The following is a 20,933-nucleotide window of genomic DNA, read 5'->3' on the forward strand; positions in this document are numbered from 1 at the left end:
TTCTTTTCTTTTTCAACATTACTTTTTTCCTGAATAAATCTCACAGAGTTCAGTATCCTATATATAGCGAGTCTCCTATTTTAAGGAAGGGAGGACTGATAAGTATTTCAAATTGACCAACTTCATTTCACAGGTAATGATTGATCTTGGAAAGCAGGCATTGTGTGAAGTCATTTGCATGTGTTTCCCCTGTAGAATTGCCTTTGTCATGTGGGATAGCGGGATGTATACAATCTGATGTGAATAATATCACTCTGTCTTTTTGTAGTGTTTTCAGCGTACCTCGTATTGCTGGACATGGTGTTTTAAGTTCAAGACTGTAGATCCACAGAGCAATGGGCAATGTTGGCCGCAATCGCGAGGAAGAGTCTTGCGGTACCTTAAAGATCAGCAGGTATTGACTCATACTTTTTTTTACCACTTTGCTTTTAAAAATTATGGTTCAAAATTATTATTGTCATTCAGGCACATAAGGATTCAAATCTATCTTAGCGTCTAGGTTTCAGGACACATTTTTCTCCCTCATAACACTGGGACTTGGGGGCATCAAAAGAAGCTGAAATGTTGGAAGACCTTAGGAGATCAGAATTCCTCCTCTTCCTCCTTCTAGGACAAAAGAGCTTCTGAATGAAAATACCTCTTCATATGGTGCATAGGCAAGCAATGGAATTTGCTCCTACAAGAGGCAGTGATGGCCACAGACTTGGATGGCTTTTAAAGACAAAGTCACGCAGGAGAAGGCAATAAGTGGCTATGGACCCTGGTGGTTATGTTCTACCTCCACCATCAGAGGCAGAGTACGCTTCTGAATGCTGGTTGATGGAAACCGAAGAAGAGGAGAGTGCTGTGGAGCTCCAGTTTTCCTTGAGATCAATTTGTGGCATAGGAGGTGGTTGTGGCCTAGGGGGCTATATGTATGGCGTTGATTGGGTAGTTTGAGGTGGGCCAACTGAATCCAGCTAACCACGTTCCATTCCTTTAAGCAGATGATAGGCATTGTCAAGGCTTACAGCGCTGACTAGCTGATAAGGCAGAGTCATGCATGCTGAAGGATGTAGGAGGAATCGGTTTTGCATGCTTTTATTTATTTATTTGTTTAATTCATGAACTGCTTATCGAGAAGCACCCCCAAACAGTTAACAACAACAATGCACATAAGCACTGGAACAGTAATCACCACTTAATTGCCACTTAAAAGGCTTGTTGGAAGAGAAAGGTGTGGAAAAGACAATAAAGATGGCATGTATCTGATATATAATGGGAGGGAGTTCCAAACAGCAGGTGCCACCATGCTAACTTCAGGATGAGATGATATCTGCAGGAGGCCCTTTCCTGTAGAGCCCAGTGATCTGTTGGGTATATAAAAAGTGAAGTGATCTTTCAGGTATCCTAGTCCACAAGCACCTTAGAATTATATATGGAATCCAGTGGTTCTGACCCAGTTGGCTTTGTACTACTTCCTGTATTGAGTCCCCACTTATCTCTGAGCCACTTATGTATTATCAGGTTTTTTTTTAAAAAAACTGACTAGTTCCATGCAAATTTATATGCAAAAATTACATATATTATGCAGGCAGAGGGCCTTCTCGGTAGTGGCACCCACCCTGTGGAATGCCCTCTCATCAGATGTCAAGGAAATAAACAACTATCTGACTTTTAGAAGGGAAGTTTTTTATGTTTGATGTTTTATTGCTTTTTTATTCTGTTGGAAGCTGCCCAGAGGGCAGGGAATAAATAATAATTTACCTATTATTATTATTATATAATAAGAGCCAAGTCCTATGCAGTATTATATTTATGTAGTGTAATTGTATAAGTATAAGTATATGCATTTCTATACAATTGTATTTGTTGGTTACTTTGGAAACCTGGAGTGTATAGGTGTATAATAATGCATACAATAATGCATATAATATGCAAATATTGTTTGTATTATAAACAGAACTGGGGTAAGGGGGACAAACACTCTCTTTTCACTGAGATTACAGAGCAAGACAGGAATTAGAAAAAATCTATGTGAATAAGCTTGACATCAAGATCTTCAGAAAAACCCATCCCTATGCTCACTGTTCACTACTGTGTACACAACTTTGTATTGTGGACAGAGTAAGAAAATTGTGCCTGTGAAATAGCTATTAAATAGGCACCATCTGAAGGCGTGGAATTCTGCATTCAAGTTATTCATTGATTTTCACCTTATACAACCCTAGTGAAGTCAGAGATGTGTCAAGAATGTAGGTCAGTACTGGAAATAGCTCACTAGAATATATCAATGAATTTTAAAAGAGATTGTGGGAGTTCAGTGTTGACCTGAAACTGAACTGAGGGGTCCAATCTGATCAAACTACCAGCTGCATCAGCTTATTGTTCCCAATTGTGAATTTATTTCTATTTCCTGCCCCCAAACCACAACCTACATGACAGAAACATGATGAAATTTCCTCTTGGCAACCACACCTTTTGACTACCGAATAAAATGAACTAAAACACAATACTCATTTCAATTATAGTAATTTGTTTTAGTCTTGAGAGCAGGATTAATAAGGCAAAGAATGCTTATAAACGTGTGGGTAAAATCATTCACCACAGAAAAATAAGAAAGTGGAACTGCTGCCATGTGTGAAACTGGGGTAAACAGAAACCCATTTCTCTTTACAAGATGGGGCTGGATTCATGTCTCCTGAAACTTGTGGTTTTTATGTAGGACCTCCAGGCTGCAGTCCTCTATCAATTTACCTAGAAGTAAGCCCATTGAATATAATGGAACTTACTTCTGCTGGAGTAAACATGCATGGGAATGTACTGTTAAAGCATTACCTCATGACTCTTAGGTAAAAGAATGGCTTCTTCAGGCCATAGTAGCCAACCAGATCCTGAAGTTGCATATAGTCATCATTATTAGTAGCCAGTGATGATTGAAGACACAGGCTGCACATAGAATGTAGAATGTAGAAATGTGGAGGACTAACCCTAAGACTGGAAATATCAAAAACTTTAGAGAAATTGAAATGGACATATTCCCCCATCCCTAGCCACAACACACACACAGCATGCACCACACAACATTCTCACATGTCTACATGCATGCACACCCCCATTAGGGCTACATTCTCCTCCAAGCTGATCTTCCAGGAGGTCGCAACTAGGGAGGGCTGGGCTAACTCTTCCCCTCCCTTCCCATTCCTCTCTCCAAGATGATTACCAAGCCCTCCACAGCAATTAAGTTTGAAAAAAGTCTTCCAATGGAACCAGGAGTTGGTTCCCCACCCCAAGCTTAAGTGTGGCATGTGTGGTGTTTTCGGTTTCAGAGCATGTCACAGTGTATGGGAAGGGGTTGGGCCACTGAAAGATGTTCTGCTGTTTGAACTTCCAGTGGGAGACATGGCGAGCTGAGTCATCTTTTACTAGTGGGCTCGCTAGTAGGATGATTAAAACAAGACATTTTGCTCTCCAAAGTGAAGAACAGGATGGACTCCTAGGGGCCAAGTCCTTCCGCCCCTCCTCAATAAAATATTTGAGGAATCTGACCCCCCCCAACTGATGGGCACTGCCATTCAAATGGTGTGTGTGCACAGCCTCTTGTGGGGCAGGGTTTACCTGCCCCTCCTATTTTATTCAAGTTGGCACCTTTGATGTCTGCCCTTTTTAGATACAGAAGCTGGTCTGGCAATTGAATCTTAGTTCAATGTCCTTTGCTGCCTTATACTCAAAGCAGGCTATGCTAGCTAAGGGGCACAGAATATGCTGCATAGCAGTGTACACACAGCACCTGTCTATGGCTTTCTGCCCTCCTGCACTGGCTGCCTCTGTCAGCCACCTCACTCTGCCCTTGGTTGGGGTGCCAGCTCCATGCAGGGTATATCTTTGCCACCCAGCTACTAGTACAAGCAGTGACATGTGGCTCTTTGACTTAATTAGGGGACTGTTTTGTAGCTTGTGACCTAGATAAGTCCTTCCAGGCTGTTTCTGAAGAAGGCAAAGGCTGTTTATAAACAGGGCAGCCAAGTATTCCTTCAGAGGTTCACTAAGCATGAGGTAACAGGAGGATGAAGTGTCAGAAGTCAAAGGTGCGGAACCATCTTGGGCTTGCTCTTCTGAAGAGCCTGTAACTGCTGTTCAGGCTGAGGACTTGGAAACAGTCCACTGAGAGGTTTCCTGCCAGGGGATTTGTTAGCTGCAAGAGCTTGACTGAGACAGGATTGCATTACAAAAATGGTCTTTATTCTTCTGCTGCCTTGCAAACTCCTCTATATCAAATATATAACTTCTTGGCAAAACTTACAAATTGCTATTTCAAAGAAATAATGCATACATTATGTTTTGCCTCTTAGGGATGGAGGCTAAACGTGAGCATTTATTAAGCCAATTATTTATTGCAGATGACACCAGCAAATAGCAAGCTAGATAAAATGATACTCAGATAACAGAAAGGATTTTAGAAGACTGAAAACTACCTGGTAACAATTGCAAATACTTGAGCTAGATGCACATTAAAAGAGCAAGGCCATTAACAAAATATATTACCTACTAAGCTGCTTGCTTTTGACCTATGGCCTGGTCGGTACACACAGCAGAATGGATTGTACCACTTTTGACTGCAGATGGAAGAATTACATTTTAAAATATTTACGGGAAGAAGAAAAGTCCCTGAAGTCTGATTGCAAAGAGATTGTTACATGAGTAAACATGTCACCTGTAGTCTGAAGTGGTACAGCCCAGCGACACTTGCTGAAATTCCTTTTTCTATGCAATGAGAAAAGGCAGAAAAGTTTGGTCCTCCTTTATATCTGGTTACTTACCATTCTGGGAAGTAGGGTACATGGGGAAAAGGGTATTTGATCTACAGATATGCTGGAGAAAGCTAGATGGAAAGGGACATTACCTACCTCTTCTCCCCCTTCTAAGGATTGGGGGGAACTTCTGAAAGAGGAGGGCTGTAGCATGGGGGTGGGAGGGAAAGGAAGAATGCCTGAAAATCATGCAGAAACATTTTCTGGGAATGGAAGCTCCATCTGGCTGTCTTTTGTTTTTAGGTCCTTGCAGATTTTATTCATGCTCTTGTACTCTGGAATCTGATGAAGGACAGCTAAGAAATATTTCAAACAAACAAAACACCCAAGTCTGACTCCTGCCAATGGCTGTTTCTTTACATTTCTTTCTCTGGCAAGGGACACTGAACATAAAGGAAATGTAATCGTAGTGTGTGGTACAAAATTCATTCTTCCACTTAATTCATTTTTGTGTTCCCTCATGTGTTGGGGCCTGATAGTCAAAGCTCTGCAGCTTTTCTGTGTTTGATCAACGGAGAATGAAGTAGCACCACACTTGCCTCACACCATAGCAAGAAAAGAGGTTTATTCACCCACCTTCTGGTGCTTAGCATCACTCCAGAGTTGGGTACAAAGCCCTAAGGCCTTAGTTTAGGGTTGCAAATTGTGGTGGCCTTTCAGTGTGCCCAGCTCAATGTCAGAGCTCCTTGGCTTCCTTCTTCCTCTGGTGCCACTGCATTCTTCTTTCTATGGGCACCTGCTTTATTTGGCCACCCCTGCATCCAGAAGGTTGCACCTCTTGGCAGACTGATGCCATGAGAACCAGTCTTTCCTTAGCCCTCTACTGGATTTTGCTCACTCTTCTTCTCTCAATTATCTGACACCATCCATCTCTCCTCTTTCCTTCTTCCCTCCCCCTGTATTGAGCCTAACTCTTTTTTCTTATTTCTCAGAGTCAAGGGCTCCACCCTTCTATTGGCCCCCTACCTCCTTTGACCTTTTGTCGTCCCCATCTGTTTCCAGGGGCCATGCCAACCAGGCTCCTTCATCCCTTTCTCTTATGGGGTAACTTCTCTTGGATTTCTGTGTGCCCTGTATTAAATAATCACGTGAAAAGTATCTAAGTATGTTGTGAATGGAGAAGACAGTTGGAACATGGGAGACAGAGGTTGAGATTTTCCAGCACTTGTGAACCTTGACATCATACCTTTCAAAGTAGTTGTGAGGATAAATACATGAGGCTGAAATATTATTGAGGAAAAAGACATTCATAAAAATGTTACACTGTGATGTAGAGGCAGATCATTTGAAAGGTAAGAAGAAGCTTAGCTTGGCTATGTGCACTATCAATGCTGAAAGCCTTTTTCTGTTCTTTACTGAAGGAGCTTCAATTTTATTTTCAGACTGTGCTCTGCCAATTTCCTGCTCACACTGACTATCTGCAGGGAACCCAAGCAAATGGCTAGCAGGAAGGTCACTTGCATCCCTTTCTTTGTTTTCATGGAACCATTGCCTAATGTAAATACAGGTAAAACTATGAATTTATTCTCTCACTGTGATTCATTGAACAATGGCAAGCTCTTCTGATGCTGTTGTGTAAGTCACAATTTTAACAACTTACTCAGGGGAAAAAATATTATTTGTATTATTCTTCCTCCCACCAACTACAACTGAATAAACAGAACTGTCCTTTTAAGTAATAGCTGTCTTCTATCAAGCAACTCCCAGTGTTTCTACATATGGTTCTGCTAAACTGGGTATACAAAAACCTGTTGCATGCATGGACATCCATTCATCTTATTTGTTTCCCCATGAGGCAAGCATGAGACAATGTAGAAGTAGGCATGGCTTTTCTTGCTGTTGGTCTCTATTTTGCAAATGGTACTTTAAAAAAAGAGCAATTACAAATACATGTTTATTTGGAAGTAAGTACCACTGAGGTCAATGGGGCTTTCTCCCAGGTAAGTGTGCATAGGTGTGTCTTTAACATAGTGGTGCACCAAGTATTATTTTGTCAAACTGAATTTTGCTGAATAGTGTATTAATGTTATACTCATGTTAGTTTGCACTGCCTGCAGCCAGGAGAATGAAACTGATTGATAATGTTCAAATTTTCCTTAAAAGAACCAACCAGTTTCTGTAAAGGCTGACCCAAGTGAAAATGTTGCAAGTAAAAGCTTAATGGGTATTAAATAAACCATTTAGCATTGTTAATAGGTGTAAACTAACATGACAATAATGGATTTGCTAATTTATAGTCATAATACCCAACAATGCCCAACTAGGCTCCTTTTGTCTATAACTGGAGTGGCAAAATTCCCTATTTGCTTTGAACAGGGTAATACTAGAGTCTTATGATAATATTTTATTTTCCTTATTTTCCCCAAGTTCAAGTTTGGAAAGATACACATTATTTCAGCCCCCACTATTTTATGTTAGTTTTATTTTAAAAGAAGTAAAATGGGAACAATTGGAGGCCCACCTACCAATTCACCATACGAAAAGTATGACCAAGGCTAGATTTGCTGTGATAAAATATGTCAGGTTACAAGTAGAAACTCTAGGTGAGCTATTTATTAGGACGCAATAGCTTCTTAATCGGTAAAAAAACCACATACAACTAATAGACATCAAATCATTTCCTTGGATTTAGTACCTCCAAATCTGTAGAAGCCTCTAAGGACATATCATAATAATGGGAGTCATATTTTTTGCTTTAATAACTAAAAAGTGTGCTTTGAAGTAATGTGGTCTCACTGTAATCTACCATCAAGCACCTAAACTAACAGAAAAGGTAGAACCATCACAATGGAGATTGTGGAGACGGAAGTGTCTAATCAGATAAATGAAAATAAAGTTTGGAAAAGGATTGCAGAGGAGTAACAAGAGATATTACTGGTGTGTTTCTTAGTTCATTGTTGTTTTTCTTTCAGTAAAAGTTCTATCAGCTGGGGAGACTTGTTCCCTTCTTTGAAGCTAGCTCTTGTTTCTCTGAAGTCAGATTCCTTATTCCCAGGGCTCCACTCTGCAATGCCAGCACAAACATACATCAGCAGCTGCACAGCACTTTCCAGAGTTAGCAAGAAGCTATCAAGCAATTACTTATTCCACTTTAGATCCATGACCGTGATTTTACACCACAGGTCTGAGAAAATCAAAGACAATGAGTAAAGTCAACAGTCGCAGAAAGCAAGGTCATGTGGACAAAGAAATGGACTACACCTGACTGTATTTAATTCGAACGGTAATATTTGATAAGATGCCACACTATAACCCCAGTGATAATGTGTTGAATAGTTTGTGTAAGGCATTCTCTTAATTTTTCAACCCTGGCTACTGCTGTGCTCTCCAGTTGTTTTTTTTGGGAAGCATCTATAGTGGTGTGGCGGCCTTTGTATGTGCCTACCACATAGATGAGTGATGTAATATGAAAGTAACATGTGCTTACATTGGTATGTGCATGCATGCATCCAAGTTTTGTAATCTGTCCATCTATAAAGTGAATTGGTGGGCTTTGGGAAGGGGAAATGCATGCATAGGAAAGTGCATACAGTTCTGCAATAAATATGTTATATTGTGCATGTAGTGATGATGTCAAGCAAGTGCACAGATCTTAGCCACCTTCAAAGAAGACCCAGAGAGGAGATATGACGGCCATCTTCAAATATCTAAAGGGCTGTCACATGGAGGATGGAACAAACTTGTGGACCCAAACCAATGAATTCTAGTTACAAGAAAGGAGATTCCGACTAAACATCAGGAAGAACTTTCTAACAATAACAGTTGTTCGGTAGTGGAACAGACTCCCATGGGAGGTGGTGAACTCTCCTTCCTTGGAGGTTTTTAAGCAGAGGTTGGATGGCCATCTGTCATGGATGCTTTAGCTGAGATTCCTGCATTGCAGGGGCTTGGACTAGATGGCCCTTGGGGTTACTTCCAACTCTGCAGGTCTATGATTCTATGAACATTACAGTGGTACCTCGGGTTACATACGCTTCAGGTTGCATACGCTTCAGGTTACAGACTCCGCTAACCCAGAAATAGTACTTTGGGTTAAGAACTTTGCTTCAGGATGAGAACAGAAATCGTGCTCCAGCAGTGCGGCGGCAGCGGGGGGCCCCATTAGCTAAAGTGGTCTTCAGGTTAAGAACAGTTTCAGGTTAAGAACGGACCTCCGGAACGAATTAAGTACTTAACCCGAGGTACCACTGTATTATTACATCAGAAATTGTGTGAGCTACCCTTAGGTTTCGACAGCAGCACACTCCTCTTATATCAAATGCACATATTATGGATTTCTGCTCATGTTGGAAAAACATTGCAGATTACTAGGGCATTTTCACACATGTCATAAAGAGCACTTTTGAGTCCCTTTCACATTGCTTATTTGTACCATGTGTGAATGTTGTTAATGTGTGAAAGAAAGCAGAAAATAGCCATTTTAAAATCAAATGTACATTCTGGTCACTGTAAGCTTTACATTTGCATTACAGATCAATTGAAACAAAAATCAATTTAAGCCTCATGTGTGAAAACATCCTTAAATAGCAATATGGCATTGTAAATACAAGCTGAATATTCGACAGCGACACATGAACTCAAGAGAAGAGAAAAGGAGCTTTATTAGCTATTCAGTTCTTAATTGTATATGACCCTTGTGACACGGAGAAGTGTGTCAGCTGTCATTTTCTGGCTGTGCCACTATGTGGATTTTAGCAGGGAAATGTGACCCTAAGAGTGTCCATAACAGGTTTGAAAGATGTTAATGATGGTTACTGTATGTGGACCGTTAAGCTGGTAATGGTAATATACCAAAAATGGCACAAGCTGGTGTCCAGTATTCTCTGCTCACTAGCACAAAGGCTCTTACAGTAGTGGGTAGGTGAGTTTTAATGTTGCTGAACAGAGGACCAGGTAACAATTGTGCTAGCAGATTTTTGGGGGCAACAGGTTGCCCAATTTTGTTGCACAATGAGGTGCAACCTTAAGTTCAGTTCATAAGAGATTTGGAACAAAAATTGGTCTGGTTCTTTGACATTCTGCTTCCAGCAACTAGTATCTTCCAGCTTCATTCCCCAGTCACTCTCTTAAGCAGTTTCTCAACATCTGGTGATTTTTTAAAATATATATAATAAAAAGTCTTGATGAAAATCCATCAGCATTTTGGTGCACATTTCTCCTAATTTACAGGTGGGACTTTCCCCAAATTTTGCCTAATAGACACATTTTTGCAAGCATTTTTTAAAACCAATATATTGAATTTTTGTATGTTATTCTTACTAAACTATATATTTTTGTGTGTGTGCACATCTTCCCCTAATATTTGCATTTTTTTTTACACATCCTTTGGATAGGAGAAATGAATTGCAAAATTCAAATTCAGTTTGTGTATGTGCGGAAGGCCACATTAGGCAGGTTTGCCTTAAAATATGAATCGAACAAAATTTCTCTCCATCCCTAATATGAATGCAATATGGATTACTTCCCCGAGCTATTTTGATGTCTGAAATCAGACCCAAATTGTTCTCCCTCGCTGTTGAGGACCACCACTTTTCAAAGGACTTGACCCATTCAGACACCATTCTCTGCTTTCCTCTATTCTTTCCTCAGCTCCACCCTGGGCAGAATCACCTGAAGCGTATTGCCTCCTCTGCTTCACAGCAAAGCCAGCTCCGGCAAAAGATGAATCTTCAAAAGAGTAAGAACATCTTTTGCATAATGTACCCCTGTCCACTGGTCTATGAATTCCTTCTGGACTGAGATTTGATTGCCACCCACAACATTGGCATTTAGATGGCAGCCTAAAAATGTTTTTATTTCACTAGCCTTTGGTGGTTTGCAGCATCTTGCAAAAAAAAATGGCCTATGGTCAACTGTATCGTTGTTGATTCATTGATGACTCCTAATTATTGTTTTAAATACATTTCTTTTGTTTTAAACATTGTTCTTAGACTGCCTGAGCTCCATGAGGGGGTGATAAGTACAGTAAATAAATAAGTAAATAATGAACAAACTTTAAAAATTCCACAGTAATTGGAGATCCTTGTAGAGCCTGAAGACACATGTGGCAAAGACCATGGAAAGAGCAACGGTTCCCCCTTTGGAGGAATGTTTTATCCCCAACTTCCTTCCAAACCTGCACACTTGCTAAGTAAAAGGTTGTCAGCTAGCTGAAAATAAAGAACACCTTCCCCTTTATTGTGGGCAGGCAATGTTTTAATTGCATTTGCATTGATGAAAGTGCTGAGAGGATTCCCTGTCACGCACACAAACTTAAACAGAATGCTTCATTCCCAGCAATTTGTGGCTTCAGTGTTCCTGTTATCCTCATAGCACACTCTTGTGTACTAAAGCATAGCCGGTCTTGAAACATTTGTGCCATTTTACACCATTAAACCTTCAAAACACACTCATTCGGAGTTGCACAGTGACACTCCTCATCAAAGAAAAGACTTTTTCAATGCAATGAATTGTAACTATTCTACTGAATATATTTACATGGAAAAAATAAAATAAAAGCCTATATGGATTTTTAAATGTCCACTTATTCAATTATTGCCATATATCAAGGGCAGGCGCCTACATTTCAGAAAGCGCAATGTACAATGTATCCCCCCCCCCTTAGAGATTTATTCTCTGAAAATCAGCCTCATTTATTGCAAATTCTCTCACATGCCTGGCTGGAAAAGCATATCTGCAGTGTGATGCATCTATATGTCTTTCTATACAGTCATTAGGCTGAAAAACATTTTAGAAGATATGTGAAAATCCTGCATAAATGGTATCTATTTTCTGCCTATCAGATGCTTCTCAGTAAAATTACACTGCAATTCAAAACTCAAATTTATATTAGACATCAAACCTCAACCTGTGAAGCCTTTGCTTCTACTTGTGAGCACCATTATACCAGGCTTCCTCAACCTCGGCCCTCCAGATGTTTTAAGACTACAATTCCCATCATCCCTGACAACTGGTCCTGCTAGCTAGGGATCATGGGAGTTGTTGGCCAAAAACTTCTGGAGGGCCAAGGTTGAGGAAGCCTGCATTATACCAACTCCATCAAAGTGAGCTGATGCTTCACCATGTCTTTTGCCCTTTGCTAAGAGCTGCCCTGTATGACTGGTGAATGACCAAGTTGCGTGATGATGTCACTCTGAAGCTCTTTCTTTCATTGACAGCTAGAGCTGCCACATCACAAAAGGCCAAAAATGTAGAGCTGATATTCACACATCCTTTTGTGATGTCTCAGCTGATATCTCAGCCTACAGAAGCTTGTAGCTTCATTAAGTATTGTGTTTGAGGTTCCCTTTACCTTTGAGGTGATAAAGCCTTATCTGTGGTAATTGATCTGTGATGTATCCCAATTTGTATACACTAATTATGTGGGGTATTATACAATATCACTTGTTTAGTGACCATTTGGATCCCTTCCAGTCAGGATTCAGGCCTCATCATGGGAATGAAACTGCCTTGGTCGCACTGATCCCCGGCGGGCTAGGGACAAAGGTGAGAGCTGTTTCCTAGTTCTGCTGGATCTCTCAGCGGTGTTTGATACCATCGACCATAACATCCTTCTGGACCGTCTTGAGGGGCTGGGAGCTGGAGGCACTGTTATACAGTGGTTCCGCTCCTTCCTCCTGGGTCGTGTTCAGAATGTGGTGGTGGGGAATGAGTGTTCAGACCTGTGGGCTCTCACTTGTGGGGTGCCTCAGGGTTCTGTCCTCTCCCCCATGCTTTTCAACATCTACATGCAGCCACTGGGAGAGATCATCAGGGGGTTTGGGCTGGGTGTTCATCAGTATGCGGATGATACCCAGCACTACCTCTCTTTTAAATCAGAACCAGTGAAGGCGGTGAAGGTCCTGTGTGAGTGTCTGGAAGCAGTTGGAGGATGGATGGCGGCTAACAGACTGAAGTTACAGGGAACCAGGCAGAGGGCCTTCTCAGTAGTGGCGCCCTCCCTGTGGAATGCCCCCCCCCACCAGATGTCAAAGAGAACAACAACTACCAGACTTTTAGAAGACATCTGAAGGTGGCCCTGTTTAGGGAGGCTTTTTAATGTTTGATGTAGTACAGTATTTTAATATTTTTTTTGGAAGCTGCCCAGAGTGGCTGGGGAAGCCCAGCCAGATGGGCGGGGTATAAATAATAAATTATTATAATATTATTATTATATTATTATTCTGATTTGTTTGCCAGGAGGTTATACAACTGCCTTAAGCAGTTTTTACTACCCCACATTTTCTGGTGCCTTTTGCCCATCACTTTCTTTACAGCAAAAAAACCCATTGGTGAGCTGTGCAAGAGTTCTAAATCCATTATCACTGTGCACTTTCCATTTGCTGGTTTGCCGCTGAATCCCATCTGCAAAATAACAACAGTCTGGAAGCAGCTTGGGTCTTATTTTTTACACATAGTTTGGAAAACTTCAGAAGGTTCTAGAAAACTAAGAAACAGGAGCTTGGAACTTTAATAAAAAATAAAGCTGGTAAGAACACATGGTAAAAGCAGTCAGTCCGATACAGCCATTGATACCTAAAAGGAGTTTTCCTTTCCTTTCCCAGGCAACGAAGAGAGCAACTTGAATGGCGTTTCATGTTCATCATAACAACCACAATAATTAAAAATTGATGCTGCAACACACATTGGAATGTGGAAAACAAACAGGGGCCAGAATCAGCTGACCTAAGGTATGAAATATTCAATTAAAAAACCAAACAAAGGGGGGGGGGAGAGAAGGGGAAGGGGAAGCACAGTGCCTGGTGTGTAAAGAAAGGCTGCCGGAGGCCAAGATCTTGGGATAGCAAAGCCAATAAGATATTAAAACCACCCCATATTACTTTGTTTTCTATCTGCTGAACAAATAAATATTGAAAATATGTTTATCTGTTCTGTTTTAGCAGTGAAAACAGTCTCCAGAATGTATATATTAAGAGAGGATGTATAGTTATTTCACAGAACTCAAGGGCAGGCAAATGTGACTGGTGTGGGGGGAGGGAGGAGGAGAGATGGGGGACAGATACTTGAGCAGAAACAGGCTTTAGTAACAGGGGGTCTTGCCTGGGCCATGGCATACCATGTCCCACATGCTGATTACTTGAACAGACCCACTGCCAAGAAAAATTTTCCTTGGACTGGAGCGTTTTTAGGATGTGCTTGCCTCGCCTTGCCAACACAGCAGTTTCTTCCTCACACAAACAATTCTGCTTTTGCTAGTTGGGATATAAACAGAAAGGATGCCGGGTTAATTATTTGTATAAAGGCAAAGATAGCTGGAATCTGGAAATTGTATAAGGACCGAGATGGCTCTTCTCTGGTGCATCTGTGCGAGCGATCATGGTTGCATCAGCGATGTCCAAAGCCTACAAGCCACAAAACATTCCCATCTGCCATCTGCCAACAATGAGATTAAAACCAGAACAAGCCAAGCCTTGCACACGTGTATGCAAGCCAAAGAGGAAATCCCAACCTTTGCACCATTTTGAGATCACCAGAAAGTCAGAAAGCCTTTCTTCCAAATAGCTTTAAAGCACCAGACCCTTTACGAATAGCCTTGCACCATCAATCTGTATATAGAATTTCATGATGTTTAGCTGAAATGACTTTAATTTAAAGAAAGGTGTACTGCCTAAGGTGACCATGATCTCAACCTGCATGCCTGTTTTGTTTGCTTATTTATTTTATACACCACAAATCAAGAAAAACCAATCAGAGTGGTGTATGTAATAAAACCAGTGTGTCATCATGAAATTGGTTTTTTATGTATTTATTTATTTCTGCTTCTTACCTCCCTGCACAACAGGGTCCTAGTGTGGGTTGCAATGCTAACACATTACAATTATAAAACAAGTTAAAAAAAAAAAAAGAGTTATAGCCATAAAAGAAGTCTAAAAACAATTAAAAACAATTCCATATATAAAATAATACAAACATTTAAAAACAATTTCACTTACAAAGGCAGTTAAAAATAGTTCCAGTTTAAAACTCTTTCTGATTTAAAGCCATGAAAATCAGAGAAACGTAAGAACTGGGTCATAATAATAAATCATCACACTTCCTCTGTTTATATAGCAGCAGTAATGTATTGTCTAGTCAGAAAGAGGAAAGTGGCATACATGTACTTCCTAGTCTAAGGGTGTGCTGCCTCTCCAGGGACCTATTCTCCAGAGGTTTGGTTGAGGGGTTTTGGGACTGGGAAGCAGCCTAAAAAACATGCCAGTTGTACCTTTTTTTTTAAAAAAGTGCTTATTTGATTTGATTTTTACAGCTTTTTTAAAAATGTAAATTTTCTGTAAGCCACCTTGAACATTACATAATGGAAAGGCAGGACAGAATGTCTGTATTCTTGTCTGCACTCTCCCACTTTAATCTTGTAGAAGGGTTATGATAATTAGTAGCCTTAGAAAGAGGAGCAAAATGGTACAGACTAATTATTGCCAATGCACAAATAGTTCCTTTAAGGCAGCCTTTCCCAACCTTGGGACCCCAGGTAATGCTGGACTACGTCTCCCATCAGCCTCGCCCAGCATGGGTCGATTTGTCAAGGATGATGGGAACTGAAGTCTAATGAACTGGGAAATAAAAAAAATCATAAGTCATTGCTAAACAAATCTGAGGGGGCAATCCTCCGGGTATAGGGCAGTATATAAATTCAATAAATAATAATAATAGTCCAATGAGTACTGGACAAACTCAGTAGCTACACACAATGTAGAGCAATGGTTGGAAGATGAAAAATGGAATTGTGAGGTGGTGGTAGGAAAGCAAGTATTGCTTGGAGGTAGGAGTCCCATATTTCAAAAAGTGAAAATTCAGGCAAGTTTATTTTATTTTTTATTTTTTTGTGGCGGCAGCAGGGGGACGGACTTGGTTTTTTTTGCAAAATCTCCAAAGAAAATGAAGTTTTAAACCTATTTTTTAAATGAAAATTGCCAAAAAACAACACTTCCAATATGGGCTGCCAAAGACCCCGGGTTTCCCTGGACATTTCAGATGCTTTTAGGAATGAGGATGCACTGCAATATTTTGTTGCAGTTCTCACTTGCCCTGTTCTCACCATAAAAATCCTGCTAATCTAGTGACTTAATAAAAACACATATTTACTGTAGTACAGTTAGGGGGGAAAAATCCATGTCAAATGAAGGTTATTTCAAAAGGCAAAACAAATAAATTAATCAGTTGGTAATGCTGATATTAACAATGCACATGTTATTGAACTTTAATCATCCTGGTTTGGATCCTATAGATGCTTTTGGAATATATCTCATTTTAATAAGCTGAAATATGTACAAATCCTTTGCCTGTGCAAAGGCCCCTCTTGCCTCTCCCCACAGTGTGAAACAATTAAACCAAAAGTCTTTAATTAACTACAATTTCCCATTTTATTTGAACCAAGGTTTGTTCTTATTAAGACATGATTCTTTGAACCAGGCCTATATATGACGCCTCTAGATTTATGCATTTATCTTCATAGATGTGCTTGCTATAATCTTCAAGTTGTTTGTTTACATGGTCCTGAGGCTGTAATCCAGATTTGTTAGCTCGAATCAGCAACTTCATTTGGAGGTGGTTTATATAAGCAGGGGATACACGAATGATTTCGCCCCTGTTCCTACTTGCTTCTGTTCTGGAGTTTGCTTCCTGCGAATTGTGAGTAAGAAGGTAGTGCAGAAGTTATTCTTAGGGAAAATGTTGGATCTGCTGGAAATAAAGAGGGGTTATCAGTAATAGCCTGGAAGCTCTCCCCCGTATACATCCATAGGACACCATCTTGATGCATTGGTCCACTTCCGATGTAATGCTGAACCATGGCTTAGGGCTACATGCGCAAGCCACAGCCATGTGCTTCCTCCCACTCTGCTCCAGGGCCAGTCCAGTCATAGGGCAAAATGAAAAAATGGTCTCAAGCAATGGGCAGATGGAGTAATAAATTTGTGGTCTCTCTGCTGGACCACTCCTCAAGCTCCTGTTGCTGCCCATATGATGCTACGGCAGGGCTCTCCTCCTCCACCCTGCCTCATTCTTAGAGCGGGATGAGGGAGGCCCCAAAATTCTAGTCACTGTGGCAAAGTAGTGGTGGTACAGGCAGTCTCCTGGCCACCTTGCCCAGGAGGTCTCACTCTGATGGAGGACCTGTATGGCCTTTTTTCAGGCTGTGTACACATTTCCTCTGGCTCCAGTGCACTCATACCACTGATGCCTGAAGCCATGTACACCTGATGTTAGAAGACCCCCTCCTCCCAAAGTTACATTTTCCAGAACTGTTTACAAATTTGCAGGGAACTTTGGGGACTAGAGGTCTTCCAACAACTCTCAGTACCTTTAACAAACTACAGCTTCCTGAATACTTTGGGCAAAGCCTTGACTGCTTTAAGTGGTATCACAGTGCTTCAAATTTATGGTATGAATGTGGCCATGTATTCTCTTCATGTCTTTTAGGATGAGAACTTATACCAAAGTTCTTAGTTTAAAAAAGGGAGAGAGTGGCAGAACATGTGTTTCCCATGCAGAAGGCCTCAAGTTCAATCCTTGGCATTGCCAGCTATGTTTGGGGCAGATGGGGGGGGGAGGACATATTTTTGCCTTCCCTTCCCTTGCCCTGGCCCTCACATCCTCTCCAGCAGTGATGTGGGGTGGTGGAGGAGGAATTGGTTGGCACAATTCACCTCCCCCCCCCAATGCCCCATCTAGAAATGTGGTTGCCCATCTCCACAAGGACAGCTGGCTACATGGCTGGTTAGGAAGATTCCCTTTCTGAAACCCCAGATAAATGCTGCCAGTCGGTGCAGATAATACAGTGGTACCTCGGGTTAAGTACTTAATTCGTTCCGGAGGTCCGTTCTTAACCTGAAACTGTTCTTAACCTGAAGCACCACTTTAGCTAATGGGGCCTCACGCTGCCGCCACGCCCCTGGAGCATGATTTCTGTTCTCATCCTGAAGCAAAGTTCTTAACCTGAAGCACTATTTCTGGGTTAGCGGAGTCTGTAACCTGAAGCATATGTAACCCGAGGTACCACTGTACTGAGCTAGATAGATTAGTAGTTTGACTCAATATAAGGCAGTTTCCCACGTTCAATTAAACTGTATGCTGTTTACAAGGGAAGAGTGACTCCAAAATTAACATAATTAATTATGTTCGTTGTAAACAATTGAAACAGACAGAAACCAAAGTTAGACCATATATTTTATGTAAGGAAATCATTTGAATTTTAATAGTCTACCATATATTGCAGTTGCTTAATTGTATCAGTGCTGGTATTGAAGAAAGGGTAAAGGAATATTATCAATCAGCACAGCTGTTAGCATTAAAATATTGATAATATATATTTGATTTAATATTATGGTTGATAAACAGCACTTCCTCATCATTGCGTATAGTCAAGGGGCAGCTTCCAGCACATTGGGCTGAATCCAGACATACGGGGTGGTATTCAACAAAGTTTTACTCACCAGTTGAAAGTAATAGACCTAACTTAGTCATGCTCATTAATTTCAATGGGTATACTCTGAGTAAAATTTACCACCTATAGACATCAGGATGTTGCCTTTTTCTCCTTCACTCTGCAGCCCTCAAAATCTGTTCTGGGGAGTTGGGTGACCCGCTAGAACAGATTTTTGGGGTACACAGGGGCTATAAGAGGGAGGGAAAGAAATCCTGCAGCCTGAGTGGCGCTCCACTTGCTCAATGTTGGATTCTTCCTTTACCTACCAGGCCATCATATTTTTCATTTTTATATAAATCAAAAAGTATTTATTGAGAGCATCTCCTTTCAAGCTGATAAAAAGAATATAATGGGGGAAAGTCAATTTTCTTGGGCACATGTCTCATAGGAATGTATTTTATACTTGGGTCAAATCTTGAAAATGGGCCAACCTTCTGATTAGTAGTAGGAGCAATGTCAGAAGGTTTTCCTAGAATAACTTTTGCAACCAAAGTTTGCAGCGTAATAAGAATACCTTCTTACCTTAACTGTCAAGAAATGTGGGTTTACCTTTAATCATCCTTGCACTTAGGGTCTGCAAAAATGAGAGGAAAATCCAGCTTTTTCCTTGCGGAAGGGGATTCATATATGGTTGGTGTTCTTTTGGAGTAATAAGACTTTGCAACCAAACAGTGGAAGATATATGTCAGATGGCTCTCCAATAACATTAAGGCTGCTGATATATGGGATATTGAAGGCAGATTAAGTTGTTAATGTATATTAGTATATTCTTAATTTCCTTTTAATTGAAAAAGACATATTGACTTTAATTAGAACCATTTCACAGGAACTGTCAATTAGCACATGTCAAACTAGTTAATTCAGAACAGAATTCTTTTAATTAGGGTCTGCTTTCCTTTAACTGTGGGGCCAATGAAATCAGCCTTTCCCTATCAAGATTTTAAATGTCTCTAAGACATACAATACAAGTGTAGTCTCTTATCTATTATTAGAAGCCCATATGGACAACATTAAAATGATGATGCTGGCATTGTTCATAAAGCATAAATTGAAGCTTCCATTATAACTGGGCTTCCCCCCTCCTTTTTTTCTTTTTGGAGCAGGGGAGAAAGAATAAAATAAAGTCAGAAGGCTTTAAACAAAGACTATTCCAAATATAAGGCTCTATCTTACTATGGAAATGCATGACTGTGTGAGATAGAAGATGTTCATGTTCATATTTATACTGACTATGTCTGCTCATATTAATGAGTTCAAACAGCCTAAGGCATGTGAAATTGTCCAAGCAGCGAAGCAGTAAATTGAACCCCAATCAAGTAAAGAAACACACCCAGCACCTTCTTTTGGGAAGATGCACACATATCCACAATAACTGCATTATATTCATTTATTTCCAGGATATATATGCTACCTCTCAGGTCATGTTCTCCAAGGATGACTCTACTACATGATTTAAAACATTAAATAAAGGTAAAGGGACACCTGACCATTAGGTCCAGTTGTGACCAACTCTGGGGTTGCATGCTCATCTCGCTCTATAGGCCGAGGGAGCTGGCGTTTGTCCACAGACAGCTTCCGGGTCAGGTGGCCAGCTTGACTAAACAGCTTCTGGTGAACCAGAGCAGCGCACGGAAACAGCGTTTACCTTCCTGCCAGAGCGGTACTTATTTATCTACTTGCACTTTGACGTGCTTTTGAACTGCTAGGTTGGCAGGAGCAGGGACCGAGCAACGGGAGCTCACCCCATCACGGGGATTCGAACCGCTGGCCTTCTGATCGGCAAGTCCTAGGCTCTGTGGTTTAACCCACAGCGCCACCCACTAAAACAGCTGTCTGAAATAGTTTCTAGCAGGGGTGGCCAATGTGCTGCCCTCCAGATGTTGGTGACTACAGCTTCCACCATTTGTGACCTTTGGGAGCTGATGGGAGCTATAGTCCAAAAGAGTGTTATTTTTCTAGAAAAAGTGGCGCCCACTTGAACTCACCACGAATGCCTCCCTCTTTCTCTTATAATGGCAGTGGTGCCCACCTGACAGGTTCTGGAACTGAGTTCCGGCTGAAACAAAACCCTGGTCCAAAACATCTGGAGGGCACTGTGGGCCAGATTCAGGTAACTGGTGTCACTAGCAGAAACCCACACAATGTCTTCCATTAATGCAATGAGGTTTTTCCCAGCTCATCCCCCTGCACTCTTGCCTGTAGGAGAGAGAGAGAGAGAGTGAGAGAGAGAGAGAGAGAGAGAGAGACAACCCCCAATATCTCCAAAAGGCAGCACTTTGTCCCTGGATCGAAGGCAAGTCAATAAACTTTGGTTTTACTTTTTGAAATATGGCAACCCTACCAGAACCATACATGTGGGGAGAAGAGGGAAGATTGTTCTAATGGACAAACAGAAATGCTTGCACTGGTGGAGCGCTACATGGAATTCCTCGCAAATTTGGGAGGGACTTCCACAAGCAGAGGGACACCACACAAAAAAAGGACTTGTGCCCATCTATCTAATTGATCTTGCTGGCAGGCCTGTGAACAGAGCCTAAGGCCTGGGAAGGTTCCTGTAGTTGCAGGTGGTCCTTCAAATAACCTGTCCCAAACCAGATTGCATGCAGAAGTTTAACAACTATTGCTGTTATGCAGATGGAAAATCCTTATAAAATGATGCTGTGTTCCTTTGAAACCTGGGGGTTTATGCATATGTAACTGAAGACGGTGTTGCAGGGAAG

General features: G+C 41.1%; 1 protein-coding gene across 2 annotated transcripts in view; it reads left to right on the forward strand.

Annotated features, from left to right (window-relative positions):
- The window catches only part of LOC308596985 (uncharacterized protein), an 85,704-nt gene that overhangs the window by 45,164 nt on the left and 19,607 nt on the right, over positions 1–20,933 (forward strand). Inside the window, exons 2-6 of one of the 2 annotated variants that reach the window (XM_081212434.1) lie at positions 269–394; positions 6,173–6,297; positions 10,380–10,467; positions 13,334–13,459; positions 20,389–20,510. In XM_081212434.1, coding sequence (XP_081068560.1) covers positions 336–394; positions 6,173–6,297; positions 10,380–10,467; positions 13,334–13,400 — 339 coding nt within the window. In that variant the 5' untranslated portion in view covers positions 269–335 and the 3' untranslated portion in view covers positions 13,401–13,459; positions 20,389–20,510. Of the gene's footprint in view, positions 1–268; positions 395–6,172; positions 6,298–10,379; positions 10,468–12,203; positions 12,565–13,333; positions 13,460–20,388; positions 20,511–20,933 lie in introns of those variants that run through there. The other variant, XM_081212435.1, reaches the window with a different exon arrangement.

This window comes from Podarcis bocagei, assembly GCF_964188305.1.
Source record: "Podarcis bocagei genome assembly, chromosome: 11".
NCBI classification, from domain to species: Eukaryota; Metazoa; Chordata; class Lepidosauria; order Squamata; family Lacertidae; genus Podarcis; species Podarcis bocagei.